The sequence below is a fragment of the Acomys minous genome (genome assembly GCF_964271855.1).
Source record: "Acomys minous genome assembly, chromosome: 2".
NCBI classification, from domain to species: domain Eukaryota; kingdom Metazoa; phylum Chordata; class Mammalia; order Rodentia; family Muridae; genus Acomys; species Acomys minous.
The window spans coordinates 53,277,874-53,305,786 of NC_140484.1; the positions used below are offsets into that span (position 1 = coordinate 53,277,874).

Consider the following 27,913-nt stretch of genomic DNA (forward strand, 5'->3'; position numbering starts at 1 on the left):
GGTGGCAGCTGAGCTTTGGTCCCTAGTGTGGCTCCACGGAGCCTTACTGCACTCCTCTGGCCCAGGCCACCCAGCTGGACTCAGCCTTCATCCGGAAGGAGCCCTTCGGCCTGGTGCTCATCATCGTGCCCTGGAATTACCCTTTGAACCTGACACTGGTGCCACTGGTGGGGGCCATCGCTGCAGGTGAGGAGACCTTCCCTCGGCTCCTCACTCACTGGGGAGCTCAGGGCTTCATAGGAGCCCAGAAAAGGAAGAGCTGGCATCCTGTTCACTGGCCAGGGCCTACTCATCATTTCTATGTGATTTCTCATGTGAGGGTGGGTGTGGCCAGCATATACCTTGCATGGCTACCCTCTCCTAGCATTCCCTCTGTGCTGACCGCAGGGAACTGTGTGGTACTCAAGCCCTCAGAGACCAGCAAGGCCACTGAGAAGATCCTGGCTGAGGTTCTGCCCCGCTATCTGGACCAGGTAAGCAGGGACAGTTGAGGCCTAGGGCTGGGCAGGGGACACATCCAGCCTCAGAAGGGCCTGTAGTGTGAGGGAGTGTGTATGACAGTGTGTGTGCTTGTTCATGTGTGTGTGTGCACATCACACATATGTTTGTGTGTACGTGGAGGCCACAGGTAAACGTCTGGTGGTGTTCCTCTGGAGATGTTCACTGTTTTTTTGAGACAAGGTCTCTCACTGGCTCCTGAGGTTGGAAGAACTTGGCTTGACTAGTAAGCGAGTGAGCCTCTGCGGTGTCTTTCTCCATTGCCCCAGCGCCGGGATTACGAGTGCCTGCCCCCACACCTGGCCTTTCAGTGGGTGTTCGGGACCGAACTCAGATCCTCATGCTCACACAGCAAGCACTTTACCTACTCTCTCTCCAGCTCTTGTCTCTATTGCTTTGGGCAGGGCTTCAAAACTCATAGTGATCCTCCTGCCTCAGCCTCCTGAGTGCTGAGTTAAAGGAAGGCGTTTCTGTGCTTGCCTAGGGGGACCTCTCCTGAGTTACATGGCCTTGGCTACCTTACTTCCTCTCACCCCCGTCTCCTTTCTAGGATTTAGCTAGCTGGCCCTAGCTTCACTGTGGCTCTAGCTCTGCAGTGCTCAGCCATCCCCTGACCCGGGAAGCTCTCAAGGATCGTCCGAGCCTGGGTGAAGCAAAGTGGGTGGGCTCCAGGCAGGGTGGGCCACCTCTGCCCTGGGAAGCTGGGTCTGAGGACCTTTTTCTCCCCCCCCCCCACAGAGCTGCTTTGCCGTGGTGCTGGGGGGGCCTCAGGAAACCGAGCAGTTGCTGGAACACAGGTTCGACTACATCTTCTTCACAGGTGAGGTTTGGGGGTGGCTCCATCTCCAGAGCCGTAGAGAGAAGGACAGAACCCCATGTCCGCATCCACCTGCCACCTCCCTCACCTCAACCTCACAAGTCAAAAGCCTGCCCAGGCCCAGCTTCTAGTGTGTAAGGCCCTGACAGCCGACCCCATGGCCTTCCTTCACCCTTGACAGGTAAAAGGCTGGATCTAGGGTTGCCCAGCAGGCCAGGTTAGGACTTGCACCAAGCTCTTAGTGAGACTAGCTCCCAGAGGTCACCTGCCATTATATTAGCATGTCCCAGGTCCCAGATGTCTGTTTCGAGGGACCAGGATGAAGTTTCTGGAAGATATAAAAGGTGGAGGAGGTCGTGGGCAGGGCTTCCGGGGCCAGAGCCTAAGCTGGCTGGTTTGTGACTCGCCTGTGGTTACAACAGGGCAGAGGCGGGCTTCGGCACTTTCTCTAGACTTTGCTCCAAGCCTAGGAAGAGCCGGGCTGGGGACAGGAAAGGCTGCTGGAGCGAAGGTAGATTGGTCTTCCCCTGCGGAGAAAAGCCTTTGGTACAGCCTCATAAGTAGGGCAAGGCACAAGGCAGGGAGTGTCACCTCTACACCCTCAGCCCTGGTGGCCCTTAGGTTTGGGTCCCCAGGGCCAGGTGCAGAGGCAAAGCAAGGTCCAAGGCCAGCTTCCAAGTTAGGTTGCAACGAACCCGCCTGAGATCTCCCTGCAAGGTCCCATAACTGATCCAGCCTTGCTCGTCTGCACAGCACAGGTCTGCCCAGAACCAGCAGTCCTTTCCAGCACATGGTCCTTAGTGTTCATCCAGCCCTCCTCCCTCAGTCACGACATCTTTGCTGAGTACAAAGACTGCATGCCGGAGGCTGTCTGTACAGGAGTCTTATCTATTTGAGGTGCTGAGAACCAAACTCAAAGCTTCACACATGCTGGCCAGATGCTCTCCACAGAGAGGAGCTCTCAGCCCTGCGTGTCACTGTTGCTCTTGTTTGGGTTTGGCTTGTTTCTCCCTAACAAGGCCTCACGTAATCCTGGCTGGCCTCGAATTCACCGCACAGCTGAGGGTGACCTTGTACTCCTGATACTGTTACCTCTGAGTACAGGGATTACAGGAGTGTACCACCATGGCTGCCTCAGCCACTGTTTGAGATAGGATCTCATACTCTGGCCCACACTGGCATTGAACTTGGAGTGATCTTCTACTTGTTTCCTGAGCACTGAGATCACAGGCAAGTGTCCCTGTCCCCAAAGTGTCTCTGCAAAGTTTGAAACTGAGGAGAGCAGACAGTAAACAAGGAATGGAAAAAATAACAACAAAGAAGCATTGTGGTGTGGCCCGGAAGGTTTGGGACAGCCTGGAGGACCAACAGAAGAGGGAAGGAGAGGGCTGGGGAGGGGCCTGTGGACTAGGACGTCAGGGAGGGAGCATCTGAGGTGGAGAGGAGGGACCTGAGCATCAGTCAGGCTGAACTGGCTCTGGCCTTAGAGGACAAGGCAGAAGATGTCAGAGCTCCTGGAAGATGGAGAGGCGGGTTGGTCCTACGGTGGATCAGGGAGTAAGCTGCAAGGCGGGCCAGAGATAGAAGCAGCAAGGGGGTCATAGAGTCCAACTTACTGCTCTAGTGCAGAAGAAACTCCTCCTTTGGAGCCCCCGTTCAGGGACCCAGGTTGAGCCCATCCACCCAGGCAATTGACTCATGGCCCACCCCAGGCCCTTTCCATGTCCCCAGGGAATGCTTATGTAGGCAAGATCGTCATGGCCGCTGCTGCCAAACACCTGACGCCCATCACCCTGGAGCTGGGGGGCAAGAACCCCTGCTATGTGGATGACAACTGCGACCCTCAGACCGTGGCCAACCGTGTGGCCTGGTTCCGCTACTTCAACGCTGGCCAGACCTGTGTGGCCCCCGATTATGTACTGTGTAGCCAGGAGATGCAGGAGAGGCTGGTGCCTGCCCTGCAGAATGCCATCACGCGTTTCTATGGAGACAACCCACAGACCTCCCCCAGCCTGGGCAGAATCATCAACCAGAAACATTTCAAGCGTCTGCAGGGATTGCTGGGCTGTGGCCGCGTGGCCATCGGTGGCCAGAGCGATGAGAGTGACCTGTACATTGGTGAGTCCCCCGCTAGCCTGAGCTGAGACCTTTCCACGCTGGACAGCAGGTCTCAGCCTATGTCTGAATCCCCTCCGTAACTCTGGAGGCTGGCCTGAGCACACAGCTCCGGGTGCCTAGCGTCACAGCATCATTATCACTGTGGCTCCTCAAACTCAGGACCCGCTGAGCTGTGACCCCACTCCAGAGGTTCAGAGTCAGAGTGTGGCTTAAGCTTCTGTTGTTCTGTGAGACTCCAGACCCCAAGCCTGAAATCCTAGGAAGTCAGCCCTTGGCTTCCCTGTGTGAGGAGCAGGCTCTGTCCTTATTGGAGGCCCTCTCCCTGGACATGTCTTCCCTATGGGTGAGGCTGTGCTACCTCCTGTATTGCAGCCCCCACAGTGTTAGTGGACGTGCAGGAGACAGAGCCTGTGATGCAGGAGGAGATCTTCGGGCCCATCCTGCCCCTGGTGACCGTGAGGAGCCTGGATGAAGCCATTGAATTCATGAACCGGCGGGAGAAGCCGCTTGCGCTGTACGCCTTCTCTAAGAGAAGCCAGGTGGGATTGAGTACCGGAAGTGGGCTGTGGGAGGGGTGGCGACAGAGAGGGCACAGTCTCTCAGGGTAGTTACAGGACGTTAGGCATGCAGGTCTCCCGGCTTTGTCCCTGTCCTCTCTCCCAAAACTCAAACCCTACCTCAGCCAAACTTACTTGGATGCCATCACACCTGGCCAAACTAATTTTTGAGATAAGGCCTCATGTAGCCTAGGCTAGCCTTAAACTATGTAGTCGAGGATGATCTGAATCTGATCTTCCTGACTCCACCTCCCAAGTGTCAGAGTTCTAAGCATACGCCATGACACCTGTTATATTTCTGGGGAACCAAACCCAAGGCTTTTTGCACACTGGACAAAACCTACCAAACTAGGCCAGAGACACGGCTCAGCACTAAAGAGTACTAGTTGCTCTTGCACAGCACCCACCTAGTGGGTCATCAACCTTCCAAAACTCCAGTTCCAGCGGATCTGACGACCTCCTCTCACTTCCTCAGGCACCGAGCACATACATGGTATACATACATACAGGCAGGCAAAGTATAAACATACAATAAATACATCATTAAAGATTAAAAACAAAGAAACAACAACAAACCAAACAAGTAAGGGGATAGGTGAAGTAGCTCAGCCGGTAAAGATGCCACAAGGCCGGATGACCTGAATCCAGTCTCCAAGAATCCTATGGTGAAAGAACATACTCCACAAGTTTTTCTCCAAAGTCTTCACGTGAGCTGTGACTAGTATAAACACACACACACACACACACACACACAGAGTAAAAAAAAAAAAAACCCAGCCAGACACCTTTAATCTCATCACTTGAGAGGCAGAGGCAGACAGATTTCTGTGAGTTCAAGGCCAGCCTGGTCTACAAAGTGAGTCCAGGACAGCCAGGGCTACACAGAGAAACCTTGTCTCAAAACACACACACACACACACACACTTACATACCCAGCTGTTACCATTTTTTAAATAAAATATTTTATTCTAGAGTAACTTCAGATATACAAAAAGCCACAAAGGCAGTAGACTTCCTGTGAACTCCACACCCAGTTCCCCCACGAAGGACCCTGACACCTGCCAAAACCAGGAAAGTCCAGCAGGCACTGATATAACTGCCCCTCCATCCTGCATGAACTCAGCCTTAGCCTGGAGTGCAGCCAGGTCTCTACAACACCCTGTTTCCTGGTTTCTCACAACTATGTATCAGGGGATGGGATTTCTAGAGAGAAAGCCTCTGGGGCACCACAGAGCCACATGTATCTAGGAAGTTAAAGCTTACTTGAGCAAGACCATGTGTGCTAGAAGGCTCAGCTGAGAGCTGTTCTATCCTGTCTGGAGCATCTGAGCACGCCTTGATGCTGGCCCCCGAGGGAGGCAGTGTGCTGGGACTCTCTCCATGGAGCGGGCAGCTACTATGTTACTGCAGAGACGTTCTAGAGCCCAGGAGAACAGACTGTTTAGGGTGGGCTCTTGTGCATGGTTTTGGCTTAACATTTTTTTATTACATTTGCATATATTTGTGTGTACATGTAGAGACTGGAAACAGCTTGAAGCAGTCGGCTCTCTCCTTCTACCTTATGGATCCTGGGCATCAATCTTAGGTCATCGGTCTTGGTGACAAGTGCCTTTACCTACTGAAACACAGCACTGGCCCAAGCTTTAAAAAATTTTTTTGCCGGGCGTGGTGGCAGAGCTATATAGAGCGTGGTGGACAGCCAGGGCTATACAGAGAGACCCTGTCTCGAAAAAAAAAAATTATTCTTACACTTATTTACTGTGTGTGTGCCTTCGGCTTTACATGTCATGGCGTTTGTGTGGTGGTCAGAGGACAATCTGAGGACATCAGCGCTCTCCTTTCAGCGTGTGTATTCAGGGATGAAATCAAGTTGTCAGGCTTGGCAGCAAGCACCTTCACCTACTGAGCCTGCTAGCTCATCAGCCCCCACCCCATTTTTTTTTCTCAAGACAGGGTTTCTCTGAGCAGCCCTGGCTGTCCTGGAACTTATTATGGAGACCAGGCTGGCCTTGAACTCACAGTGATCCACCTGCCTCTGCCTCCGGAGTGCTGCCACCACATCTGGCTTCATCAGCTTTTTTTTTTTTCTGAGACAGGGTCTCAAATAGCTCAGGCTAGCCTCCAACTCCTACGTAGCTGAGGATGATCTTAAACCCCTGGGCCTCCAGCTCCACTGGTGTGATTACTTAAGTCACACACCACTGTACCCAACACAGTGTCTGACTATACAAGTCCTGGCTCTGTGGCCACTCCTTCCCTTGTTCTACACAAGTGAGGAACTGTCTCAGACTTGTCTTTGAATTCGGCCATTCCACTGCGGAACCTTTAGAAAACACAACACAGCCCTTTTGGCAGTGAAGGCCAACTGCCCCTCACTCTCCTGGACCCAGCCCTGGTTGGAAGCCAGGCTGTCTCATCCTCTCGTGTGACTCTTGTTCTATTTATTTATTTATTTATTTATGTTCAGGTGCATTGGTGTTTTGTATGTGTGAGGGTGTCCAATCCCCTAGAACCGGAGTTATAGACAGCTGTGATCTGCCATGTGGGTGCTAGAAAATGAATTCAGGTCCTCTGAAAGAGCAGCTAGTACTCTTAACCACTGAGCTACCTCTCCAGGCCCGTGGCTCTTGTTCCCGGCAGACTCGGGCTGAGGCAACACTGCACCCTGGTGGGATTGATCCACTTCACCAGCTGAGGCCCAACTCAGTGCTCTCATCAGAGGGCCAAGTGGTAGCATTAAATCAAGTGAGGCAAACCCATCTCCTTTCCCTTCAGCTTTTCAGGAACCTGCAAACGGGAGAGAAACCCTTCAGGAAGTCAGGCAAGGCTGAGCTCAAGCTGCTAAGCCCCAGCCTGACCTTCGTGGCCCAAACTCGCTCTACAAAGCTCCCCCTATCCCTAACTGTCTCACGTATACTAAGACTCAGCAGCCACCTCATCCCCCTCCCCTGGGGAAGCCTCCTTGACTAAAACTTGGGACCTCACTATGCCTCTACTCTGCCTGCCCCTAAGTGATGCCAGGTCTCATGACTTCTCCTTGGGCTTGTGTCCCCAACACCCTGCCAGGGACACATACAGGCAGACATATAGAGAATATGTCTGTGAGTCTGTCCCATTAGGCCCATCTTGGACCTCAGGCCCTTACTGAAACAAGGTACATCCAGGTGTGCTTTCTCTCCCAGGTGGTCAAGCAGGTGCTGGCCCGGACCAGCAGCGGAGGCTTCTGTGGGAACGACGGCTTCATGCACATGACCCTGGCCAGCCTTCCTTTTGGAGGAGTGGGTAGGTGGCACCAGAGAGAGCTCTGCACCCTCTGTGTCCATCCAGCTACACTAATTGCAGAACACGCAGCCACTCTCAATGCCCCGTGCAGGGGTAGCACCAAATGATGCTCCTTCAACCTTTCCAGGTCCCTGCAAAGCCAGCTCTGGCGATGCCCCACCCCATACACACCTGCAGCCCTCACAGCTGTATCCCAGCAAGAGCCACATGCATGTGACCCAGGCAGCCACTTCTCCTTTAGGCCCTACTTCCTCACTGAAAGTGCCCCTGTCCTTCCACCTGCTCATACTCAGCACCAGAGTGAGTGACAGCATCACCCTGGTCTTCGAAGGATCCCTGCTCCCATGCCTCCCTCTTAGTCTGTTGGCAGCTACTGAGCCTGGCCCTGCCGTGTTACCCACCTCCAAGGCTGAGTTGTCCCCAAGCCTAAGACCTGCCCCACCTCTTCCCCACCCACACCCTATCTGGCTGACTCCACCTTCCTCTGGTTTCACTCATTTCAACAAGGCAGCTTCATTACTCCCAACGCCATCCAGGCCATGTCCCCTGGACTTTCTGGGCTGAGTCCCTGTTCCTTCCTAGACAGCAGGAACTACACAGGTTTGAAGATATCTGCCACAAACTTAAGAGAGGGTGCCACTCTCACAGAGGAGACGCCTGAGGCACTCACTTGCCCAAAGGGACATGCCTGTTCAGGCCAGGGCTGGGATTCAACTTTGGGCAGCCTGGTCCCAGAATGCACGCCCTTGACCTCTGTTTGCCTGTCCTGCACGATACCTGGTAAACTGGTCTGGGGCAGGCTCGGTGTTCGCCCTTCTAGCCATAACGTCTTGTGATTAGCCCAATCAACAGCCAGGGAGACAGAGGGTCAGATAGCCCGGCTGTCAGAGCCAAGTCTATGGGATGTCCCCTCAACTGGCTCTTAAAGAGCTAAGCCTCATTTTCCATGCCGCTCACAGGAACCAGCGGGATGGGCAGGTACCACGGCAAGTTCTCCTTCGATACCTTTTCCAACCAGCGTGCCTGCCTGCTGCGAAGCCCCGGGATGGAGAAAATCAATGACTTACGCTACCCGCCCTACTCCAGGCGCAACCTCAGGGTGCTGCTGGTGGCCATGGAGGAAAGAAGCTGCAGCTGCACGCTGCTCTGAGCAGGGGTGCGGGCGCCACAGGAACCCTCCCAGGAACACATCTGCCGGGGGCCCAGGCCACAGTGCACCCTGCTCAGCCTTTCTTGGTGCAGGCCTCCTCCCTCCTGTGGTTTCCCTTTTTGGACCTGTGACTGTTCTGAACGGGATAGGCCGAGTGTAGGGGTGTGGGAAGGGGAGCAGTGACCCATCTGTCCCCTCCAGCGCTAGCCATGCGATCAGGGAGAAAACAGCACTTCTGGAGAGTGTGGCAGGAAAGCAGTGATATCTGGAACAGGCCACATTGTGTGACCAGGCATGTCTGGGGCCTCTGAGCTTCGGTTTTGTATCTGCACGACAGAGATGAATTAACAGGCTATGGTCACAGGGGGTATTAAACTAGGAGGGCTGACCCCAAGCTACGGGTGGCTTGTCTTTTTTGGCGTGGAGGTGCTGCCTCCGTGGTAAGCCCAAGACCCGCCCCCCCACCCCCCCCACCCCCCACCCCCCGGCCGCCCAGCTACTCCTCTCCCCTCAGCTCTGCACATGATATTCCCATCATGCCTCATCAGTCTACTCAAGGGTGAAACCCTGCAACCAGTGGAGCCTCATGCTTCCAGCCACTCAACTGCTAAAAGCCAAATTTTTGACATCCATTCTCCATGCCCGGCCAGGTCTTTGACTAAATCAGCATGTTCTTCCTGGCCTGCCAGACTCCTCACCGCCAGCTTAGACACCACTTCCTAAAGGAAGCCTTCCCTGACCACTTCAGACATGGCTCCCTAGCCCCAGGGCAGACTTAACGGAAGTCCTGCTACCTGAGCAGTTAAGAGGCCCAGATGCACTAACGCACAAAACAGCAGCCTCCACCTTTACAGTAATGAAACGAAGCCCACAGCTCCGCCCCGCCCCGCCCACTGAGCTGTCTCAGCGTCCCAAACCGCACCCAGGAAGTCCCGCCTTCAGCAGCTCGGAAGTCTCGCGTAGGACCATCTCCGATACAAAATGGCAGCTCCCTACATAACTTCAAGCGCCTGTTCCTATCAGCCAATCAGAGAAAAATATAATTCTGGACCCGCCTCCCGCAACACTACATACCAATCAGAACACAGAAAGAAAGGGCACCGCGGAAAAAGGCGTGCGTAGCTTGCCCAATGGCAGCCTCCCGAAGTTAGGCTCCGCCTTCTGGCTGACCCGCACCTGAGCCAGGGAAGGAGCCGCTGCGCTTCAAGGTGGGTATCCAGGGAAAGGCGCCCAAGACAGGGCTTGGGTGGCGCGACGACCGGGTCGAACGGGGTGTCACCGCTGACCTCGTGAAGTCTTGGGATCCATCGGGTCGGCTCGAGACCCTCGGCCTCTGTGTCCGTCCTGCGACCTGCAGGCCGAGACGCTCGCATCCTCAGGCGCATGCGCTGCCTCGCCGGATGCCTTCTGCATTCATAGGGTCAGAGGTCAAGGGGAAGGTCTGAGAGAAAGTGGTAGGTTGGGCTCCAGGATCGCCTGGGGTCACTGGTCAAGAATTGGCAGACCCGCTAGAGGTCAAAGGTCATAGGAGGGGCTCTTTGGAGCGTTGGTGATGTGCCAGGCTCTTGGCCAGCACCCTAATTTTCGGGACAATTCCCCACCCCACCCCACCCCACACACACACACACAGACTATATCAGAAGTTAAGCCTGAGGCCAGGGCACATCACTTGCCCAAGGTCATCATTTGCCCGGGCTGAGGAGAGAGCCAGGAGATCCTTGTGTTGGGGAGAGGAACTTGCCCGCGAGGATTATTTTTAAACCTCTAAGGGTTTTCTGCAGGTGACTTCTGGGTTCCTGGCCTGTCCGACACTGCTGGGTAACTTTGGGACAGTCACTCATCCTGGCAGGATGACAGGGCTTGTGACATGAAGTCTGGCTTGGAGTTAACTCAATAACACTGTGGTTGGTGGTCGGGGTGTTTTGGGGTGAACCGAGGATGAATAAGAGAGGGGGAAATGGATTAAATAGGCTGCGCAGGAGCTGCAGTAGAAGGAACTTGGGGTGCCCAGGGACTGAGTCAGTAGAGTGGGGTCAGCTTGAGGGTTGGGGTGCTGGTCTCAGTGGGCTGGTGTGTGAGTAGGGACATGAGATGGGGGTCCCCAGGGGGCCAGTTTTAGACCCTTCACTTTCCCTCTATGTTCCAGATGTACCGCCTGCCCTCATCCGTGCTGCCACGGGCCGTGGCCCAGGCCATGCGCACAGGTAGGACCGGCCTTTCCTGGGTGGTGTGTGTGTGTGGGGGGGGCGAAGCTTCCTGCTCTGAAGTCACAGCGGCAGAGTGTCACCTCTCTCCTTGCAGGACATCTTAATGGCCAAAGCCTCCATAGCAGCGCAGTGACAGCAACCTACAGTGAGTACCAGATGGCGTCTTGACTTGAGCTGTCCTGGTCGTGGTTACACCGGAGGCCAGGGAGGTTGCTTTGCTGGGGGAATCTCTGTGAGCTTTAGTTTCCACTCTCAAGACGAAGGTCGTGCTCAAGAGCGAGTGTGACTCCCAGGCATTGAAGGAGGGAGGCGTGTGAGGAGGAGGAGGAGCTGCTAGGTCCTGCGCCCCTTTATCAGGACCCACGAGGGGGACCCAAGGACCCTCACTGCCTGAACTTGAAAAGCTTTGCTTGGGGGTGATTTGGGTTACCTGGGCAGAAGGAGAACCAGCGAGGCGTCCCAAGGCTGCAGGCCGCCTTCCCTGTGCCCTTACTAAGAGCCCGCCTGCTCCTCCTAGGGCTTAGAGTTAGGCCTCAGTTCCCAGAGCCGGCTTCCTTATCCAACCGCCATGCCTTCCTATAGAGTACGTGAATGTATCTGAGTTTGAGATGGACATGAAGTCCGTGACTGACCGTGCAGCTCGGACCCTGCTGTGGACGGAACTCTTCCGAGGTGGGTGCCAGTGGGGAGGGGCGGAAGTTTGGTATGGACGTGCTAGGGAGGAGAACAGCCCCTAACCAGCTCTGTGTTATTCACAGGACTGGGCATGACCCTGAGCTACCTCTTTCGGGAACCTGCCACCATCAACTACCCATTTGAGAAAGGCCCACTGAGTCCACGCTTCCGTGGGGAGCACGCGCTGCGCCGCTACCCATCCGGGGAGGAGCGCTGCATCGCTTGCAAGCTCTGTGAGGCTGTCTGTCCTGCACAGGTGAGTCTGGCCCTCTAACTGCTGGGCCCGAAATCCAACCCCTGCCTTCCTATACGCCCCCAGGGAAGTCTCTTTCTTTTCCATGTAGCACCAGCTGGCCTGGAACTCGCTGTGTAGACGAGGCTAGCCTTGCACTCACAGAAACCTGCATGCTTCTGCCTCTGGAATGCTAAGATAAAAGCACGTGCTGCCACACACCTGACAAAAGTGCTTTCCTCGCTTGATCTAACCCTGACCCTTTGAGTAGGACAGTGAGTCCTTGATGTCCAAGTGCTGAGTCAGGAAGCTGGGGGGGGGGGGGAGTGGTGCGCAGTCTCCATCCTAAGCAGGCCGTGTGGTACACCCATATTCCAACCTAGGAGTCAGTAGATCATGTGGCAGTCTTGTCTGTGTGCGCGTCCTGCAGTGAAGACTTGCAGCCAGGGAGCCTGGGTTTTGATTGTGCTGGTGGGCGCTGCGTGGAATGCCTGCCTGCAGTTGGGCTGTTTGTGGAAACAGGAAGAGGCAGTGTCGCTTTGCTGTTCCCAGCAGGATCCCCAGCAGCTTCAGACTTAAGATGTACCCAGTGACACTACCTAGCTGTGTAGACCAGGCTGGTCTTGAACTCATGTGCATGCCCACCACCCAGCCCCGGGAGAGATTTTATTCCCACTTTTATAAACACAAAAAGATGTGCCTCAGACAGGTGTGGTGCTACACACCTTTATTCCCAATACTTGGGAGGCAGAGGCAGGCAGCTCTCCATGAGTTCAAGGCCAGCCTGGTATGCAGAGGCAGTTCCTGGTCTACAGCGTAGCCAGAGCTACACAGAGAAACCCTGCTCAAAACAAAACAAAACCCAACAAAAAGATGTGACTCTACTGTGAGTTCTGAGCATGGCACTAGGGAGTGTCAATTTCCTAAAGGTCCTCCTGACCTGTACTTCCCAGGCTGTGCCTTCTTGCTCTTGGCTGGCATACAGCTTTCCTCCAGAGACAAACTTAAGGATATACTTTCAAATTTGGTCTGTGTCCCTCCTTACTGTGTGACTTCGGAGAGTCCTTCAACCTTTCTGAGTCTTAGTTTTCTCCAACAAATGGGGATTGTTAGGTTGTTCAGTATGACATGACAGTCACTGGGCACTTACTATCCCAGGGACCCTCTTATGGCCACAGCTTTTCAGAGAGCAAAATAGATCATAGCCTTTTCCTTGTGAGACAGAAGGGTCACCTGGGCAAGTGCTGAGCAAAAACCCAGCCGAGGCTAATGGGGCCATGTTGAGTGGTGGCCCCTCTGGCGGGCTGAGGAAGTGGGCATCCACACAGACGCCCAGGGGCCAGACGGAGCTGTGAAGGGCAGACCCAGGACCGGGAGGTGTCTGCCAGTGACCTGTGGCCACTCCCTCAGGCCATCACCATCGAGGCTGAGCCAAGAGCTGACGGCAGCCGTCGGACTACACGCTATGACATCGACATGACCAAGTGTATCTACTGTGGCTTCTGCCAGGAGGCCTGCCCTGTTGATGCCATTGTAGAGGTGAGTGGGTCCCGGCGAGGCGGCTGGCACAGGCTCCCGGGAAGGGTCTGCCCTGCTGACCGTCCACGCTCTTGCAGGGCCCTAACTTTGAGTTCTCCACTGAGACGCATGAGGAGTTGCTGTACAACAAGGAGAAGCTACTCAACAATGGCGACAAGTGGGAGGCCGAGATCGCTGCCAACATCCAAGCCGACTACCTGTACCGGTGACCTGGCCACTGTTGGCCCTGGCCACCTGCCTCAGCCTTGTGATCCCTGTGGCCCATAAAGAAACTATGATCCCACAACTGCCTGTTGCGTTGTTCCATTTCTAGGGCAGAGCCCACCCCATGCAGCCAGGGCCCTCTGGCTTCCTCGGGCCAGAGCAGGTGTGCATGGAGCTCTGGCCTGGTCCCCTCAGTGGGTTCCAGTGCCCACTTAAGGTCTAGCAGAGCCAGACCCCCGTCATCCTCTGCAGTTCACAGGCCGGCCACAGTACCCAGAGCCATGTTACACTGGGCTTCTTCCCACAGCATGGCAGTGCAGCTCACCACTGGCCTGTTGTCCCCATGGTGTTGGGTGTCTGAGAGGCGGGGCCCAGATCTTCTGTCTACTCAAAGCTCCGTGGTTCACACTTACTTGGACTTGGAGCCTTCCCAGGCGTCAGGCCAGAGTCAGGAGCCCCAGGAGGAGCTGGGTAGAGCACTCAGTGAGTGGTATTCCTATCCTGAGAACGCACAGAAAAGCTCAGTGTGGTCACATGGCGGTTACCCGTTGCTGGGGACAGTCAGTGGACCTCAGAGGGCTCACTGGCCAGCCAGTCTCATCAAAATGGCGAGTTTCAGGTTCATCGAGAGACCATCTCAAAAGACTAAGGCAGTGGGCAGCTGAGAAAAGACAGCCCACTGTCAACCTCAGGCTTCTGCGTGTGAGTGCACGGGGAGTGCCTGCACACGCGCACACACACCTCAGGAAGGCCAGGGTGTCCTTTGGGGAACAGGAAACTTACTATGGGGTGACAGTCACGAGGGAATGACCTAGGTCCTGCTGCCTCTGAGCTGGCCTCGCCTCTTGCTACACACATCCCGTTTCCCCAGTAAGTTCCCCACTGCTGTGTGGCCCCTCAGCTTCCCAGTTGGCAGCCCAGCCAGGCTGTGCCATTCTCACTCATGAGGCTGGCTGCTGGCTTGGTTCTCATGGTCTAAGGTACACTTCTACCTCAGCAGCCATGACAGCTTTCTGGCCCTGGCTGTTCCCCTGCACTGAAGAGCACTCACTGGCCTGTGCCCTCAAGTGCGCTTGTGTGAGGGTCCTTCTCACACAAGTCAGAGCAGCCCTGTGTGTTTTCTGAGGGTGCCCACCTTGACTGACTCAGTTTCCAGGCTGCCCTAGGCTTCCATTCTATAGTGCACACACACACACCAAGGCCCTTGTTTACTGAATGAGGTCCAAGGATCACCAGAACTGAGGGGCCCCTTGCTCCACTGGTCCCCAGTGGTACAGTCTAGCCTGTCCAAAGTACAGGCAGCTGAATGGTCCTGAATCCCATGGGACTCGGGAGGGAGGGCCAGGTGCTCCTGGAAAGCCTTCAGGCCCCTGGGAGTCAAGTTCCTCAGCCTGTCTGCCCCAGCCTTCCTGGGACAGCCTGAGCTGCGTGAGGCGGGGTGGCAAAATCTTGGACAACAGCGCAGCAGCCTCCTATGTACTAGGCTGGGGAAGATGAAGGTGGCCCATCTCCAAGGTCTTATCCCTCTCCCGTTGTCCGTTATCTCCCGATTCTGGGACACCCAGAACCATCTTAGCTGCCGCCCTCCCCGCCTCACCACTCCTCCCCGCCGGCCCAAACTCGGCGGGGGCGGGACGGGGCGGAGAGTGGGCGTGTCGGCGCAGGCCACGCCCGACCCTGCCTTTCGGAGCTCGAGCAAGTTTCGCCGCCAGGCGGGCTCAGATCCTAAGTCCGAGCTGAGCGAGAGCCCACCTGGGTGAGTGTCCTGGTAGGCTGCAGAGCCTCAGCCCTGCCCATCACCCGCTTCCTCTGAGGGGCAGGGGTCCGTGGTCCCCGACCGACTCCGGGTGGAAGCGGCTCTGAGACCACGCGCCCGTGTCAGGCCTTCTGGGGTGCAGGCAGGCCTCGAGGAGAGCTAGGAGGATGGCTTGCTAGCTCCAGGCAACTTTGGGGCCCACCTCACCAAGCCTGAGCCCAGGGGCCCGGCAAGCTTGGAGGGAGGGACCCATTGTACAGACGAGGAAACGGAGGCCATCCAACTAGGAAGTGGCGTGCTCGAGGCGGATTTCTGCCCCTCTCCTCATTCCGACATCCTCCAAAGGGTGTGGGGGGGGGCTGGAAGAAGAGGGAAGGAAGGACCAAGAAAGAGGGTGCAGGAGTGAGGCAGAACCTCGGGGAGTGGGGGAGGGAGGTAAGGCTAGAACACAAGCGGTATGTGTGGGAATTGCTGTGAGATATCCTGAGACAGGACCTATTAACAAAATCACAGTGACTGGTGTGGGTGTCAGCAGGGGGCATGAGTGTATTTTCATTTGTCTTATATCTACTTTTTTTTTGGTTTTGGTTTTGGTTTTGGTTTTTCGAGACCGGGTCTCTCTGTGTTAGCCTTGGCTGTCCTGGACTCACTTTGTAGACCAGGCTGGCCTCGAACTCACAGCGATCCGCCCGCCTCTGCCTCCCGAGTGCTGGGATTAAAGGCGTGCGCCACCACGCCCGGCTTCATTTGTCTTATATCTAAATGGCTGTGGTCTCCTGGCTGGGGCAGCCAGATGTTGGTGATGGTGCTGGGACTGGCCAGGACATGCCAGGTCAGAGCAGTGTCCCTCCTATGGTCTGGGACAGACCCCTCTCTGCTTTGATCCCAGCTGGCCATGTGACCTTAGACTCGACCTGACTCAACCCAAGTTGACCTACCTATAAACTAAGGCTGGGTGCTGGTGGTGTGGGTCTTAATCCCAGCTCGAGGGAGGCAGAGACAGTCGAGTCTAGGCCAAGGCTACACCTCCTTACTCACATCTTATGGGTTTTGTTTTTTTGTTTTTTGTTTTGTTTTTGTTGTTGTTGTTTTGTTTTTTGGTTGTTGTTGTTGTTGTTGTTTTTGTTTTTTGTTGGTTTTTTTTTTTTTTGGCCACCGTTCTTATTCAATCAAAGAGGAAATACAGGCACAGAGAGGGCAAGTGACTTATCCAGTGTCACACAGCGGATCACAGTCTGAGCAGGACTCTAGAGACTTGGTCCCTGGCCCTCTGCTCTGTGACCAGAGCCATGCCTTGGGGTGATGGCACCCAGCCCTTCATACCCACCCTTGCCTGTGCAGGGCCTGGCTCTAACGAAAGCCTCTAATTCTTTCCTTTCTCAGGCAGGGGAACAAGCAGACTGTGGTTTCCTCTTAAGAAAACCAGGCCTCAGGAGGAAGTGGCCTGTGGGACAGGCCCAGACAACTGGGCCCATTAGCATCTGAAGTTCTCCTCAGTGACATGCCCTCACTTGTGTCTCCTAGGGCCCAACAACGTTTAAGGGAACTGTGTCCCACCAGGACCCTGGTCCTAAGAGTAATAGCTACAGATCTGACAGGGGCCTAGGGAGAGTGTTGGCTTTGACATCTGCACTACAGCCCTCTCTAGAGCCATCAGGAAGAATCTGTGCCTGCTGGAGTTGGAGCAAGGCCACTAGGCCTTCCCGCCTGTTTCATAGTTTCACTTTCACTAGGTTCAACACCAGCCCCACAGGCAGTGCTGGCAAGCCAGCGAGCCAAAGGCAACCCCCAGCCAATCCTCCTTTTCAGGTTTTTCACCCCAGGCACCTAGAGGACATTCCACCTCCCACCCCTCTGATAGTGTAGGAGAACAGGCTAGACAGCTCCGCGGCACTTGGTGTCAGTGTCACAGCCTTAGCACTGGAGCCTATGGTCCCAGGAATAAACTGCCTCTCAAGTGAGGGCAGGCATAGAAGTGTGCTGTGCGGCAAAACAATGGGCAGAGCCCGTGTTTCTGGGAGCTCCTAGGCTAGCCTGGGCCACAGAGATATAGAAGGCTAGCTTAGAGACAGCCCACAGTAGGCTGTGGTGGGTCACTGGCCTGTTTTGTACTCTGTCACGCGGTTGGCTTTTTGTTGACCTCGCTACCCTTTTCTGGGCCTCAGTTTTCCCACCTGCTCAGTGAATGGGAGCAGGCGTGTGTACCTGCCTGGAGCTGGCTCCTGACCAACCTTTTTGCCTGCCCTAAGGGTCATGGGGTCCATGTTCCGGAGTGAAGAGGTGGCCTTGGTCCAGCTCCTGCTCCCCACAGCGGCTGCCTACACCTGTGTGAGCCAGCTAGGCGAGCTGGGCATCGTGGAGTTCAGAGACGTGAGTGAGTGGGGTGGGACAGAGTCCCGGGTGAGTGACCCACATCCGGAAGGGCCCTTGTGGTGACCGCTGTTGCCCTGCAGGAGCGTCCCAGCTCTTCCTTCCAGCACGGCGGCTCTTCCCGTGCCTACTCATGCCCTCCCTGGCATGGGGGAGGGGGAAGCTAAGTCTGCTCCAGCCAGTCATCTTCTGACTAATTGGGCACCCAGCAACTTTTTGGAGGAGGCACCTCAGGCCTGGACCCCAGAGCCGTTACCTCCTGGTCCCCTCCCCCACCCCCACCAGAGACTCTAACCCTCTGTGTGTCCCCCACAGCTCAACGCCTCTGTGAGTGCCTTCCAGAGACGCTTTGTGGTGGATGTCCGGCGCTGTGAGGAGCTGGAGAAGACCTTCAGTAAGTTGGACCCAGACCCACACATCCCAGCCTGGCTTCCCAGAGGGAGCGCTGGGCAAGCTCAGGCTGAAAGGAAGTGCCCCAGGTACTCAGGTGGAAGGCAGGGAAGGGAGGTACAGGCAGAGCTACTGGGTCCGCAGGATGTCCTTGGCTCTGGGTGGGTGGAGCAGAGAGCCTAAGGCTTGGAGTGTGATCTACCACTCAGAGCTCAGGGTCCTGTGGACATCAGGAAACCAGAGGCATGGGCTGGGATAGGCAGAAGCTGGCGTCCAGGGTTAGTAATCCCCTTCTTAGGCCAGAGATGAGGGCAGAACAGTGGGAGCAGAGCTTCCGGGACAGCAAGTTTGCCTGGGATTTGCGGGGAGTTCAGACTAAGTGGACTAGTAATGGCATTTGATGTGCATTTGGGCTCTCTCTGCATGCCTGCAGCCCTTAGCTGGCATAGCTGTATGTGGCTTCCCCTGAGCCCCCCTCCCCCGCCCCTTTCTATGTCTAGCCTTCCTGCGGGAAGAAGTGCACCGGGCTGGCCTGACACTGCCCCCACCCGAGGGGACATTGCCAGCACCACCTCCCCGAGACCTGCTGCGCATCCAGGAGGAGACTGACCGCCTGGCCCAGGAACTTCGGGATGTTCGAGGCAACCAGCAGGCGCTGCGAGCCCAGCTGCACCAGCTCCAGCTCAACTCAGCTGTGCTGGGGCAGAGCCACGGCCCCACCCCGGTCAGTCCCAGCCAAGGCATGGCCGGGGCAGGAGACAGATATGCCAAACCCAACCTAGGCTGGGCTCACCACGTCTCTCCTACCCAGATGGCAGCTGCCCACGCTGAGGGACCCTCCTCTGAGAGAACACCCCTGCTTCCAGCCACTGGGGGGCCACATGCAGACCTGAAGGTCAAGTGAGTGGGGGCAGTACGTCTTTTCTTAGCAGCCTTAATGCATTGGACAGAGAAGGGGACCGGATGGCCTCTGAATCCCTGTATGTGGGGGGGGGGGGGCCAGGTCTCCCACGGGTGCTTCCTGCTGAGGTGGGTGGAGTGGGAGGCTGCAGCCCCCCTCCAGCCCTGTTGGCAGTTTCGTGGCAGGTGCCATCGAGCCCTACAAGGCTGCTGCCCTGGAGCGCCTGCTCTGGAGAGCCTGCAGAGGCTTCCTCATTGCCAGCTTTAGGGAGACCGAGGGGCAGCTGAAGGACCCAGTGACGGTGAGCTGGCAGGGGACAGGGCTTGGTGGGGGGCGGTTTGGGAGGAGCCAGGGAGGCAGGGACTAATTGAATTTGGCTTTCTCAGGGTGAGCCTGTGACTTGGATGACCTTTGTCATCTCCTACTGGGGTGAGCAGATCGGACAGAAGATTCGAAAGATCACAGACTGGTGAGCACGGTCACTCATCCTCTGCAGGTGTCCAGCCTCCAGTGGCCACTTCAGGCTCCCAGATAGATATTGCTGGCTCTGTGCGCCCCAGGCCCCTGCTAACGCCTTCACCAGATTTGCCCTTCCCCCAGCTCTGACCCTCAACACCCATTCTTTCCCGTAGCTTCCACTGTCATGTCTTCCCGTATCTAGAACAGGAGGAAGCGCGGCTTGGGGCCTTGCACCAGCTACAGCAGCAGAGCCAGGAGCTTCAAGAGGTGAGAGCCCACATGACCACACACACACACACACACACACACACACACACACACACACGCTAGCTCAAAGGTCCTTCTGATGACCTTTTTTGGCTTCAGGTCCTGGGGGAAACTGAAAGGTTCCTGAGCCAGGTGTTGGGCCGGGTGCAGCAGCTGCTGCCCCCAGGGCAGGTGCAGATCCGAAAGATGAAGGCTGTGTACTTGGCCCTCAACCAGTGCAGTGTGAGCTCCACACACAAGTGCCTCATCGCAGAGGTCTGGTGTGCTACTCGGGACCTGCCCACCCTACAACAGGCGCTGCAGGATGGCTCAGTGAGTGCACAGGCTGCCAGAGGCCTGCTCCCTGCCTGCCTTCCCTATTGCTTTCTGTCTCACCTCAAGCTTCCGGGGACCTCATCTGTGCCCTGGGATTGGGGGTGGGTACCATTTCTAGAAGCCTCTCCCTCCAGGACATTACCTAGATGGTAACCTTCCCTCCTTTGACCTCCCAGTTTCACCAAGCCACATGAAGCAATTATAAAGTTGAACTTCCAGGGCCGTGGCTATGTTCCCTGAGCCTGTTAGGAGCCTCAGGCCCCTTTACCAGTGGGTACAGTGGTAGTGCACATGGGGACATTGAAGCACAGGCCTGATAGTGCAGGGCTGGGCCTGGGAGGGGCCCCAGGGTTTTTGACAGCCCCAACATCAGCTTCTGTCTCTCTGCCCACCCCAGAGTGAGGCAGGAGTGAGTGCTGTTGCTCACCGCATCCCCTGCCGGGACATGCCACCAACCCTCATCAGGACCAACCGCTTCACCGCCAGCTTCCAGGGCATTGTGGATGCCTATGGTGTGGGACGCTACCAGGAGGTCAACCCTGGTGAGAGCCACGGCACCCTCAGTGGGGGCCAGCCCTCCTATTCTCTGTTGGGGTGCGGATAGGAGCTGGGCCCACCCCGTCCTTTTGCAGCAGAGGCATACTCCCCAATTTGATCTCTCTAGGAAGGCTCCCGGGTGCCCTAGTCGCGGTTAAGACTTTACACTTGTCTCTCCTGTTAAATCCACAGGGAGCCCTAGGGAGCAGTCCAGGAAACAGATTTGGGAGTGGGTTAAAGTTCAGCTTGATTGCTTTGATAAGTTTCTTAGCTTCAGTGGGTCATGGTTTCATGGTCTGTAAAATGAGAATACTAGCTCAACCTCAAAGAGGGCTGAGGAAGGCTGGTGGCTATCAGAGTGGCCCCTGGACCAGGCCGGTGCAGGCCTATAATCCTAGCAGGAGGCAGGAGCTGGACACAGGACAATGGAGGATGCAGAGCTATCCTCAGCTCCATAGGAAGGTCAAGGCTCAGTGGGTAAGGGCTTGCGGTAAGTGTGAGGACCTGAGGCTGAGTGCAGGTGTGCACGTGCGTAATCCCAGGCCTCCCGTGGTGAGACGGAAGCCCCGGCGGGCAGGAGAAGCCTCAGAAGTGGGCTGGCTAGCCTGAAATGTCTGTCCAGGCTGGTGCTCTTGGAGAGAACCCAAAAAGGGATGGAGCTGTGAGGAGAAGCAGGCAGAGAGGGGTGCCCTCCCCCCAGCCACCTAGTGCAGGCTTGGCTTCCAGCATGGTTGCTGCGACGCACCCTCTCTGGGGAGGAGCCTTCATCATAGGTGAGAGGCAGGATCAGTCTGGCGCTGTGTAGACACAGGCCACAGGGTCCCAGGCTTTCTCTGCCTCAGAATCCTGGGCTTGGTCTGGGGGCTTGCCAGGGCAGGTAAAGTAGTCATGATGGTGGCTGCCCCCTTGGCCAGCCTTCAAAGCAGGGGCCTCAGGGAAGGGGGTTATTTGCTAGAACCATTGCAGTAAAGCACTGTGGGTGTGCAGAAGGTGGCAGAGATGGCTGGGCGCGGTGCAGATGCTGGAGTCGGAAGCAGAAGGAGCAGGGTCCAAGGCCAGCCTTGGCTACATGGTGAAAGGACCTGTATCAGCTCAGGACACCCCAAGCCCAAGTTCTCCACACAAAGGAGAGATTTATTTGCCCCAAAGAGACAGAGGGCAGGGAATAAGACACAAGATGGGAGATAGAGGACTACGGGGGGGGGGGGGGGCAGAAGGGAGGGAGAGGGGGAAGAAGTATTTGGTGAGGGGCAGCAACAAAGGGCCGTCTCTGGATAGAAAGGAGCAAATGGCAGTTTTTTTGTTTTTTTTTGTTTTTGTTTTTTTTTTGTTTTTGTTTTTCGAGACAGGGTTTCTCTGTGTAGCCTTGGCTGTCCTGGACTCACTTTGTAGACCAGGCTGGCCTCGAACTCACAGCGATCCGCCTGCCTCTGCCTCCCGAGTGCTGGGATTAAAGGCGTGGGCCACCATGCCTGGCTGCAAATGGCAGTTTATAAAAGGGGAAACCCTGTGTTAGGATGAGGTGTTTAATTTTAATTGGATGTATCAATTAGGTGAGGCAAAGGGGGCTTTTGATTGCTGGACTTCAATACTTTGATAGCTGAACCTATCAGTGGTCAGTCTCAGGAGGAGGAGGTAGCCAAATAAAGGAATAGACCTTGGTGGCCAGCTCTAGGAATGTGATCTAACAGTGTTTAGCAAGGCAGAGGGAATGGGCTGAAGAGTAAGGCCTACCAGAGCCATGTTTGCCATGCTCAGGCTGGCTCAAGTCTAGCCTGGGCTACTAGATGCTGTCTAAACATGGCAAACTAGCAGAGGTTAAGGTGTCAGCTGTGCGAGAAAATCTGTTCTGAGTCTTTCTCCTGGGCTGTGGACAGCTGTCATGGCCATGTGGTCTTCTCCCTTCTCTGTGTGCAAAATAAATGCCCCCCCTTTTCTGTATAAAGACACTGAACACAGGGTTAAAGTCCACTCTCTATGGGGCCGAGCAGTGCAGCTCCTGGAGGGGCCACAGTCACCCCATAAGATTAAGTGGCCATCTTGGCCTCCTGGAGCTTGCGGAGTGCCCACCAGGACCCACCATGTCATTTGTGAAGCTTTTGTTTCTTCCCCGCTTCCTTTTGGGTTTTCTTTTTTCTTTTTTTTTTTGGGGGGGGCATTGTTTTTTTGTTTTGTTTTGTTTTTTGTTGTTGTCGTTGTTGCTGTTTTTAGATGGGTCTCATTTATCGTAGGCTGGTCTCAAACTCTGGCTAAGGATGACCTTGAACTTCTGATCTTCCTTTGAGCTCCACCTCCCAGGTCCTGGGATCACAGGAGTAGACCATCAGGCCTGTCTATGCAGTGCTAGGGGAGGGGTGTGCCCACGGCTCCATGCATGCTAGCTAACTCCCTGCTAACTGAGCTAAATCTCCAGCTCCTTTTTTGCTTGTGTTTTGTTTTTTTTTTTTTTTTGAGATAGGCTTTCTCTGTATAGAACTTGCTTTGTAGATCAGGCTGGCCTCGAACTCACAGAGCTCTTCTGTCTGCCTCTGCCTCCCTTGTGCTGGGATTAAAGGCCTGTGCCACCCTGCCATGTAGGCATACTCTGTCTGCATGTACGCCTACATTCCAGAAGAGGGCACCAGATTTCTTTACAGATGATAGTGAGCCACCATGTGCTTGCTGGGAATTGAACTCAGGACCTCTGGAAGAGCAAACTGTTCTCTTAGCGGCTGAACCATCTTTCCAGCCCTGTTTTGCATTTTGAGACAGGGATTTTTTAGGTCTTGGCCTTTTGAGACAGGGTTTGTCTGTGTGCCCCTGCCTGTCCTGGAACTCACTGTAGAGATCAGGCTAGCCCCAGACTCAGTTATCCACCTGCCTCTGGCTCCCAAGTGCTGGGACTAAAGGTGTGCGCCACCACACCTGGCTTGAGACAGGGTCTTGCACTGCGGCTCAGGTTGGCCTTGAGCTCGTGGCAATCCTGCTTTGGCTTCCTGAGTACTAGAATTACAGGTTGAGCCATCGCGTCCAGCTTATAGATGTTAAAACAATCAGGGCCAGAGAGATGGTTACTGAGTAAAGGCTTGCCAATAAGTCTTGACAATCTGAGGTCAGTTTCCAGGATCCACAAAGGAGAAGTGATGCCTACAAGTTATCTTCTGACCTCCACACATGCATGCCTTCCCCACAATAAGTTAGCATAGGAACAAATGTTATTAAAAAACAAAAACAAAAACAAAAAACCAGGGGCCAGAGAGATGGCTCAGCAGTTAAAAGTCCTGCCTGTTCTTCCAGAGGTCCTGAGTTCAATTCCCAGCACCCACATGGTGGCTCACAATCATCTGTAATAGGATCTGATGCCCTTTTCTGGTGTGCACAAAGACAGCGTACTCATATAAATAAATCTGAATTTAAAAAGATGCTTTAAAAAAGTCCATGTAAGATCTCCAAAGCCCAAGTACATTCAGCAGTGCATGGCTGGAATTCCAATGGGGGTGGAGCCGGGCAGCTCCTTCTTGGTGAAGTTCCAGGCTTCTGGGGGATGGCACCCACTGTTCTCTGACCCATAGGCACACGCACACACAGAGCAATAGCAGGCAGGAGGATCGCTTCAGGAGTTCAAGACCATCCTGGACAACTCAGCAGCAGCTCTATCTTAAGTAACTGACAGTACCTAGAACTGCTAAACCTATGTCCACAGCCTGTCACCTGCCAGGCCTGCCCACAACACTCATTTGTAATAACCCTGTGAGGTGGCAGTGATACCTGCATCTTACAGGTGGAGAAACAGGTGCAGGGAGCTTAAGTAGCAAGGCCAAGATGGTACAGATTGACAGCTGCGGGCTCTGGAATGTCAGCAAGTGGTCCCTGCTTCACAGATGCTCTCTTGGCTGGTCCTGGAGGGGCGGGGCGAGGTCAGACAAGGAAGCAGATACCCAGCCCCCAGGAGCACCTGCCTGACTGTGTCCTGTCTGCCTACAGCTCCCTACACCATCATCACATTCCCCTTTCTCTTTGCTGTGATGTTCGGTGACGTTGGTCACGGACTGCTCATGTTTCTCTTTGCCCTGGCCATGGTCCTCGCTGAGGACCGGCCAGCTGTGAAGGCCGCGCAGAACGAGGTACGAACCACCAAACACCTGGCAGGGGTAGGGCCTAGGGCCCCAGGGTTGAACAGCCTCTCATCACACCATCCTGCCCCCCCCTGCACCCTCCCCCGCCCCCCCCCCCCCTCCAGATCTGGCAGACCTTCTTTGGGGGTCGTTATCTGCTCCTGCTCATGGGTCTGTTCTCCATCTACACTGGCTTCATCTACAATGAGTGCTTCAGCCGTGCCGCCACCATTTTCCCCTCAGGCTGGAGCGTGGCTGCCATGGCCAACCAGTCAGGCTGGAGGTAGTACTTACATCCTTACTCACCCAGAGCCCCTGGTCCACTGTGCAGCTCTGATGTTACCTGTTATCACTGCAGTGACAAGTACCTGTCCCAGCACCCCGTGCTCACCCTGAACCCCAACATCACTGGTGTCTTCCTGGGCCCTTATCCCTTTGGCATTGACCCGGTAAGTAGGCCACACTGGTGCGTATGAATGATGGAGGCAGTGTGTATGGGGGGGTGGTGCTGGCTAGGGCCCCAGAGCTCCCGCTGTTCATTATCCTCCCTTGGCAATTGGCACTGAGCACTTTCTGGGTGCCAGGCCCTGTGCTAGAGCCAGTGTGAAGCTTGGCACACAAGCAGAGAGGCCTACAAAAGATAGTATCCAGACTGAGTGTAGTGGTACGCACTACACCCAAGTAATTCAAACACGTGGGAGGTGGGAGGCGGGAGGTGGGAGGATCAGAGTTCAAATTCATCCTCAGCTGCATTTGAGTTCAAGGCTTACCTGGGTTATATAAAACCCCGTCTCAAAACAAACCAACCAGCTGGGTGGTGATGGTGGTGGCGGCGGCGGCACACGCCTTTAATCCCAGCACTCCGGAGGCAGAGGCATGTGGATCTCTGTGAGTTCAAGGTCAGCCTGGTCTACAAAAGGAGTCTAGGACAGCCAAGGCTGTACTGAAAAGCCAACCAACCAAGCAATCAACCAAAACCCAGAACAGAATAGCAGCTCAGTATGTGTGAAGTGCCTGGTCCATGTGAGTCCTATAGACATCTCTTAGCATCACCATATTACACAGGTGAGGAGAGTGAAGCCTAGGCTCGGGTGTCTGAAGTACCCTGCTGGCAAGAACCAGCCATGGTCACCTGACCTTACCTGCGAGAGCAGCTGCTCACTTCGTTCTGCTGTCCCTTAGAACTAGTGACTAGGGTGTTGTGATTGGGTTTGTCAGGGAGCAAGAAGGTGCTAAGAGAGACGGAGGGTAGGGTACTGGCAAAACAGACCGTGGTGTCGCTAAAGCGCTCACCTCTCCCACCAACCCAGATCTGGAGCCTGGCCACCAACCACCTGAGCTTCCTCAACTCCTTCAAGATGAAGATGTCTGTCATCCTCGGTGTCACCCACATGGCTTTTGGGGTGTTCCTCAGCATCTTCAACCACCTGTGAGCCCAGGGCTGCCAATGGGTGGGGGCAGCGTCCTCATGGAGCCAGAGTGCTCTGACCTGTCTGTTCCCACAGGCACTTTGGCCAGGCGCACCGGCTTCTGCTGGAGACCCTGCCTGAGCTCATCTTCCTGCTGGGCCTCTTCGGCTACCTTGTCTTCCTCATTGTCTACAAGTGGCTCCAGGCCTGGGCTGCCAGCCCCTCCTCAGCCCCTAGTATCCTCATCCACTTTATCAATATGTTCCTCTTCTCGCAGAGTCCTACCAACCCTTCGCTCTTCCACAGGCAGGTAGGCCAGAACGCGGCTCAGACCCTTTCCCTGGGGACCCTCCTCTTCAGTCACTGAGCCACCAGAGAAATGGGTTGTGGGCCAGGATCCCTGCAGAGGCAATGGATTAAAGCTTGGAGCAGAGAGGGGTCCCACAGCAGGTGTTGGGAACCTGAAGTCCTTTTTTTTTTTTTTTTTTGGTTTTTCAAGACAGGGTTTCTCTGTGTAGCCTTGGCTGTCCTGGACTCGCTTTGTAGACCAGGCTGGCCTCGAACTCACAGCTATACGCCTGCCTCTGTCTCCCGAGTGCTGGGATTAAAGGCGTGCGCCACCACGCCCGGCTCCTTTTTTTTTTTTTTTAATTATGAATACAATGTTCTGCCTGCTTGTACACCTGCAAGTCAGAAGAGGGCACCAGATCTCATTATAGATGGTTGTGAGCCACCATGTGGTTGCTGGGAATCGAACTCAGAACCTTCGGAAGAACAGCCAGTGCTCTTAACTTCTGAGCCCCAGAAGTCCTTTCTTAGAGGACCTTGATAGTGTCCCCTGGGAAGGGACTGCAGCTCTATATGATCAATATGACCACATCAAGTGACTCATTACGTGCACTGTGCATGGTTGCCTTGCCCTCCTTGCCCACAGGAAGCGGTACAGTATGTGCTGGTGGTCCTGGCTTTGGCTACAGTTCCTGTCCTGCTGCTGGGCACGCCCTTGTATCTGCTGCGTAAGCAGCGCCGCAGAAACACTCTGAGAAGACCAGCAGGCCCACAGGTAAGGAGGACTACAGGAAGGGAGGGCTGCATGGGAGGTGACCCTTGCTTCCCGGCAGGCTCCATGCTGCTGGGTGGGTGGCAAAGGCTGCTCCCTGGGCTGGAGCTGTTGATGCTACCTGTTTTCAGGGTAAGGACAGTGACAAGCTTCTGGCCTCCCATGATGCTTCCACCTCGGAGAACAGCTGGAGTCCTGATGAGGAGAAGGCTGGGAGCCCCGGGGATGACGAGGAAGCTGAGGTAGGTGGTGCAGTACTTTCTTGAGGGAGGGCTGTCAGGCCTGGCTGTGGTCTCATGACCTCTTAACCATGCAGTTCGTCCCCTCTGAGATCTTCATGCACCAGGCCATCCACACCATCGAATTCTGCCTGGGCTGCATCTCGAACACAGCCTCCTACTTGCGTCTCTGGGCCCTGAGCCTGGCCCATGCTCGTGAGTGATCTTTCCCTCAGGGGCCTCAGTATCTTACCCTGTCAAACACAGAGGTGACCCACCAGCTCTAGGGGCAAAGAGGGTTCAAGGGTGCTGGGGGGTGGGGGTAGTCTGACAGTCATTCTTCCACCCTTGGCTTCACTGGCCCCTTGTTTGTGTGCAGAACTGTCTGAGGTCCTGTGGGCCATGGTGATGCGCATAGGCCTGGGCATGAGCCGAGACATTGGCGTGGCAGCTGTGGTGCTGGTCCCTGTGTTTGCTGCCTTTGCTGTGATGACTGTGGCTATCTTGCTAGTGATGGAGGGGCTCTCAGCCTTCCTGCATGCCCTGCGGTTACACTGGTGAGCACCCCGGTGGTGAGCCTGGGCATGGACAGAATGTGTGTAGTTCCTCTCACCAGCCCCTTTCTCGCACCCAGGGTGGAATTCCAGAACAAGTTCTATTCAGGTACCGGCTACAGGCTCAGTCCCTTCACCTTCATTGTGGACAATGAATAGCACCCACAGCGACCCCTGCCACTCTAAAGCAGGAAAGGAATAAACAGCTGGCTGGCCCAGGAACTCTGCATTGGTCCTTTCTGGGGTACCAGGGCTGGGTTGACACTATAGTGGTCAGAGCTATGGGTTTGGATATGCCGTCGAC

The 27,913-nt window shown here is 55.3% G+C and overlaps 3 protein-coding genes across 7 annotated transcripts in view; all 3 read left to right on the forward strand.

Annotated features, from left to right (window-relative positions):
* ALDH3B1 (aldehyde dehydrogenase 3 family member B1) overlaps positions 1-8,814 on the forward strand; it is a 26,182-nt gene extending 17,368 nt beyond the window's left edge. The window contains exons 4-10 of the mRNA XM_084750866.1: positions 66-186; positions 388-473; positions 1,237-1,318; positions 3,047-3,433; positions 3,806-3,972; positions 7,173-7,272; positions 8,232-8,814. Coding sequence (XP_084606992.1) covers positions 66-186; positions 388-473; positions 1,237-1,318; positions 3,047-3,433; positions 3,806-3,972; positions 7,173-7,272; positions 8,232-8,422 — 1,134 coding nt within the window. The 3' untranslated portion in view covers positions 8,423-8,814. The remainder of the gene's footprint in view (positions 1-65; positions 187-387; positions 474-1,236; positions 1,319-3,046; positions 3,434-3,805; positions 3,973-7,172; positions 7,273-8,231) is intronic.
* A 683-nt stretch (positions 8,815-9,497) lies between these two features.
* Positions 9,498-13,361, forward strand: NDUFS8 (NADH:ubiquinone oxidoreductase core subunit S8). 3 transcript variants are annotated; one of them, XM_084773123.1, is made up of 7 exons: positions 9,498-9,630; positions 10,569-10,626; positions 10,724-10,774; positions 11,212-11,301; positions 11,388-11,560; positions 12,947-13,075; positions 13,153-13,361. In XM_084773123.1, exons 2-7 carry the CDS (start codon positions 10,569-10,571, stop codon positions 13,282-13,284), a joined length of 633 nt encoding a protein of 210 aa, XP_084629249.1. In that variant the 5' UTR covers positions 9,498-9,630; the 3' UTR covers positions 13,285-13,361. The 3 variants fall into 3 exon arrangements, with proteins under 3 accessions (XP_084629249.1, XP_084629250.1, XP_084629251.1); XM_084773124.1 differs by lacking the exon at positions 9,498-9,630 and adding an exon at positions 9,655-9,876; XM_084773125.1 differs by lacking the exon at positions 9,498-9,630 and adding an exon at positions 10,062-10,203.
* Positions 13,362-14,920: 1,559 nt separating this feature from the next.
* TCIRG1 (T cell immune regulator 1, ATPase H+ transporting V0 subunit a3) lies at positions 14,921-27,831 on the forward strand. Of its 3 annotated transcripts, XM_084750618.1 has the most exons (20): positions 14,921-15,035; positions 17,285-17,405; positions 17,721-17,799; positions 18,296-18,519; positions 18,607-18,695; positions 18,871-18,997; positions 19,083-19,165; positions 19,329-19,422; positions 19,522-19,734; positions 20,135-20,279; positions 24,238-24,377; positions 24,494-24,651; positions 24,727-24,817; positions 25,679-25,797; positions 25,874-26,087; positions 26,712-26,840; positions 26,969-27,079; positions 27,154-27,271; positions 27,435-27,612; positions 27,690-27,831. In XM_084750618.1, the coding sequence occupies exons 2-20, from the start codon at positions 17,289-17,291 to the stop codon at positions 27,766-27,768; spliced, it is 2,508 nt and encodes an 835-aa protein (XP_084606744.1). In that variant the 5' UTR covers positions 14,921-15,035; positions 17,285-17,288; the 3' UTR covers positions 27,769-27,831. The 3 variants fall into 3 exon arrangements, with proteins under 3 accessions (XP_084606744.1, XP_084606746.1, XP_084606745.1); XM_084750620.1 differs by lacking the exons at positions 14,921-15,035; positions 18,296-18,519 and having other exon boundaries at positions 17,284-17,409; XM_084750619.1 differs by lacking the exons at positions 14,921-15,035; positions 18,296-18,519.
* Positions 27,832-27,913: the final 82 nt, after the last annotated feature.

Coding starts and splice junctions, on each gene's coding strand:
- NDUFS8 (XM_084773123.1), top strand. CDS start 10,569: ATGTACCGCCTGCCCTCATCCGTGCTGCCACGGGCCGTGGCCCAGGCC. Junction 10,627..10,723: donor GGCCCAGGCCATGCGCACAG/GTAGGACCGGCC, acceptor CTCTCCTTGCAG/GACATCTTAATGGCCAAAGC. Junction 13,076..13,152: donor CTGTTGATGCCATTGTAGAG/GTGAGTGGGTCC, acceptor ACGCTCTTGCAG/GGCCCTAACTTTGAGTTCTC.
- TCIRG1 (XM_084750618.1), top strand. CDS start 17,289: ATGGGGTCCATGTTCCGGAGTGAAGAGGTGGCCTTGGTCCAGCTCCTG. Junction 17,800..18,295: donor GGAGCTGGAGAAGACCTTCA/GTAAGTTGGACC, acceptor TTCTATGTCTAG/CCTTCCTGCGGGAAGAAGTG. Junction 26,841..26,968: donor GAAGACCAGCAGGCCCACAG/GTAAGGAGGACT, acceptor ACCTGTTTTCAG/GGTAAGGACAGTGACAAGCT.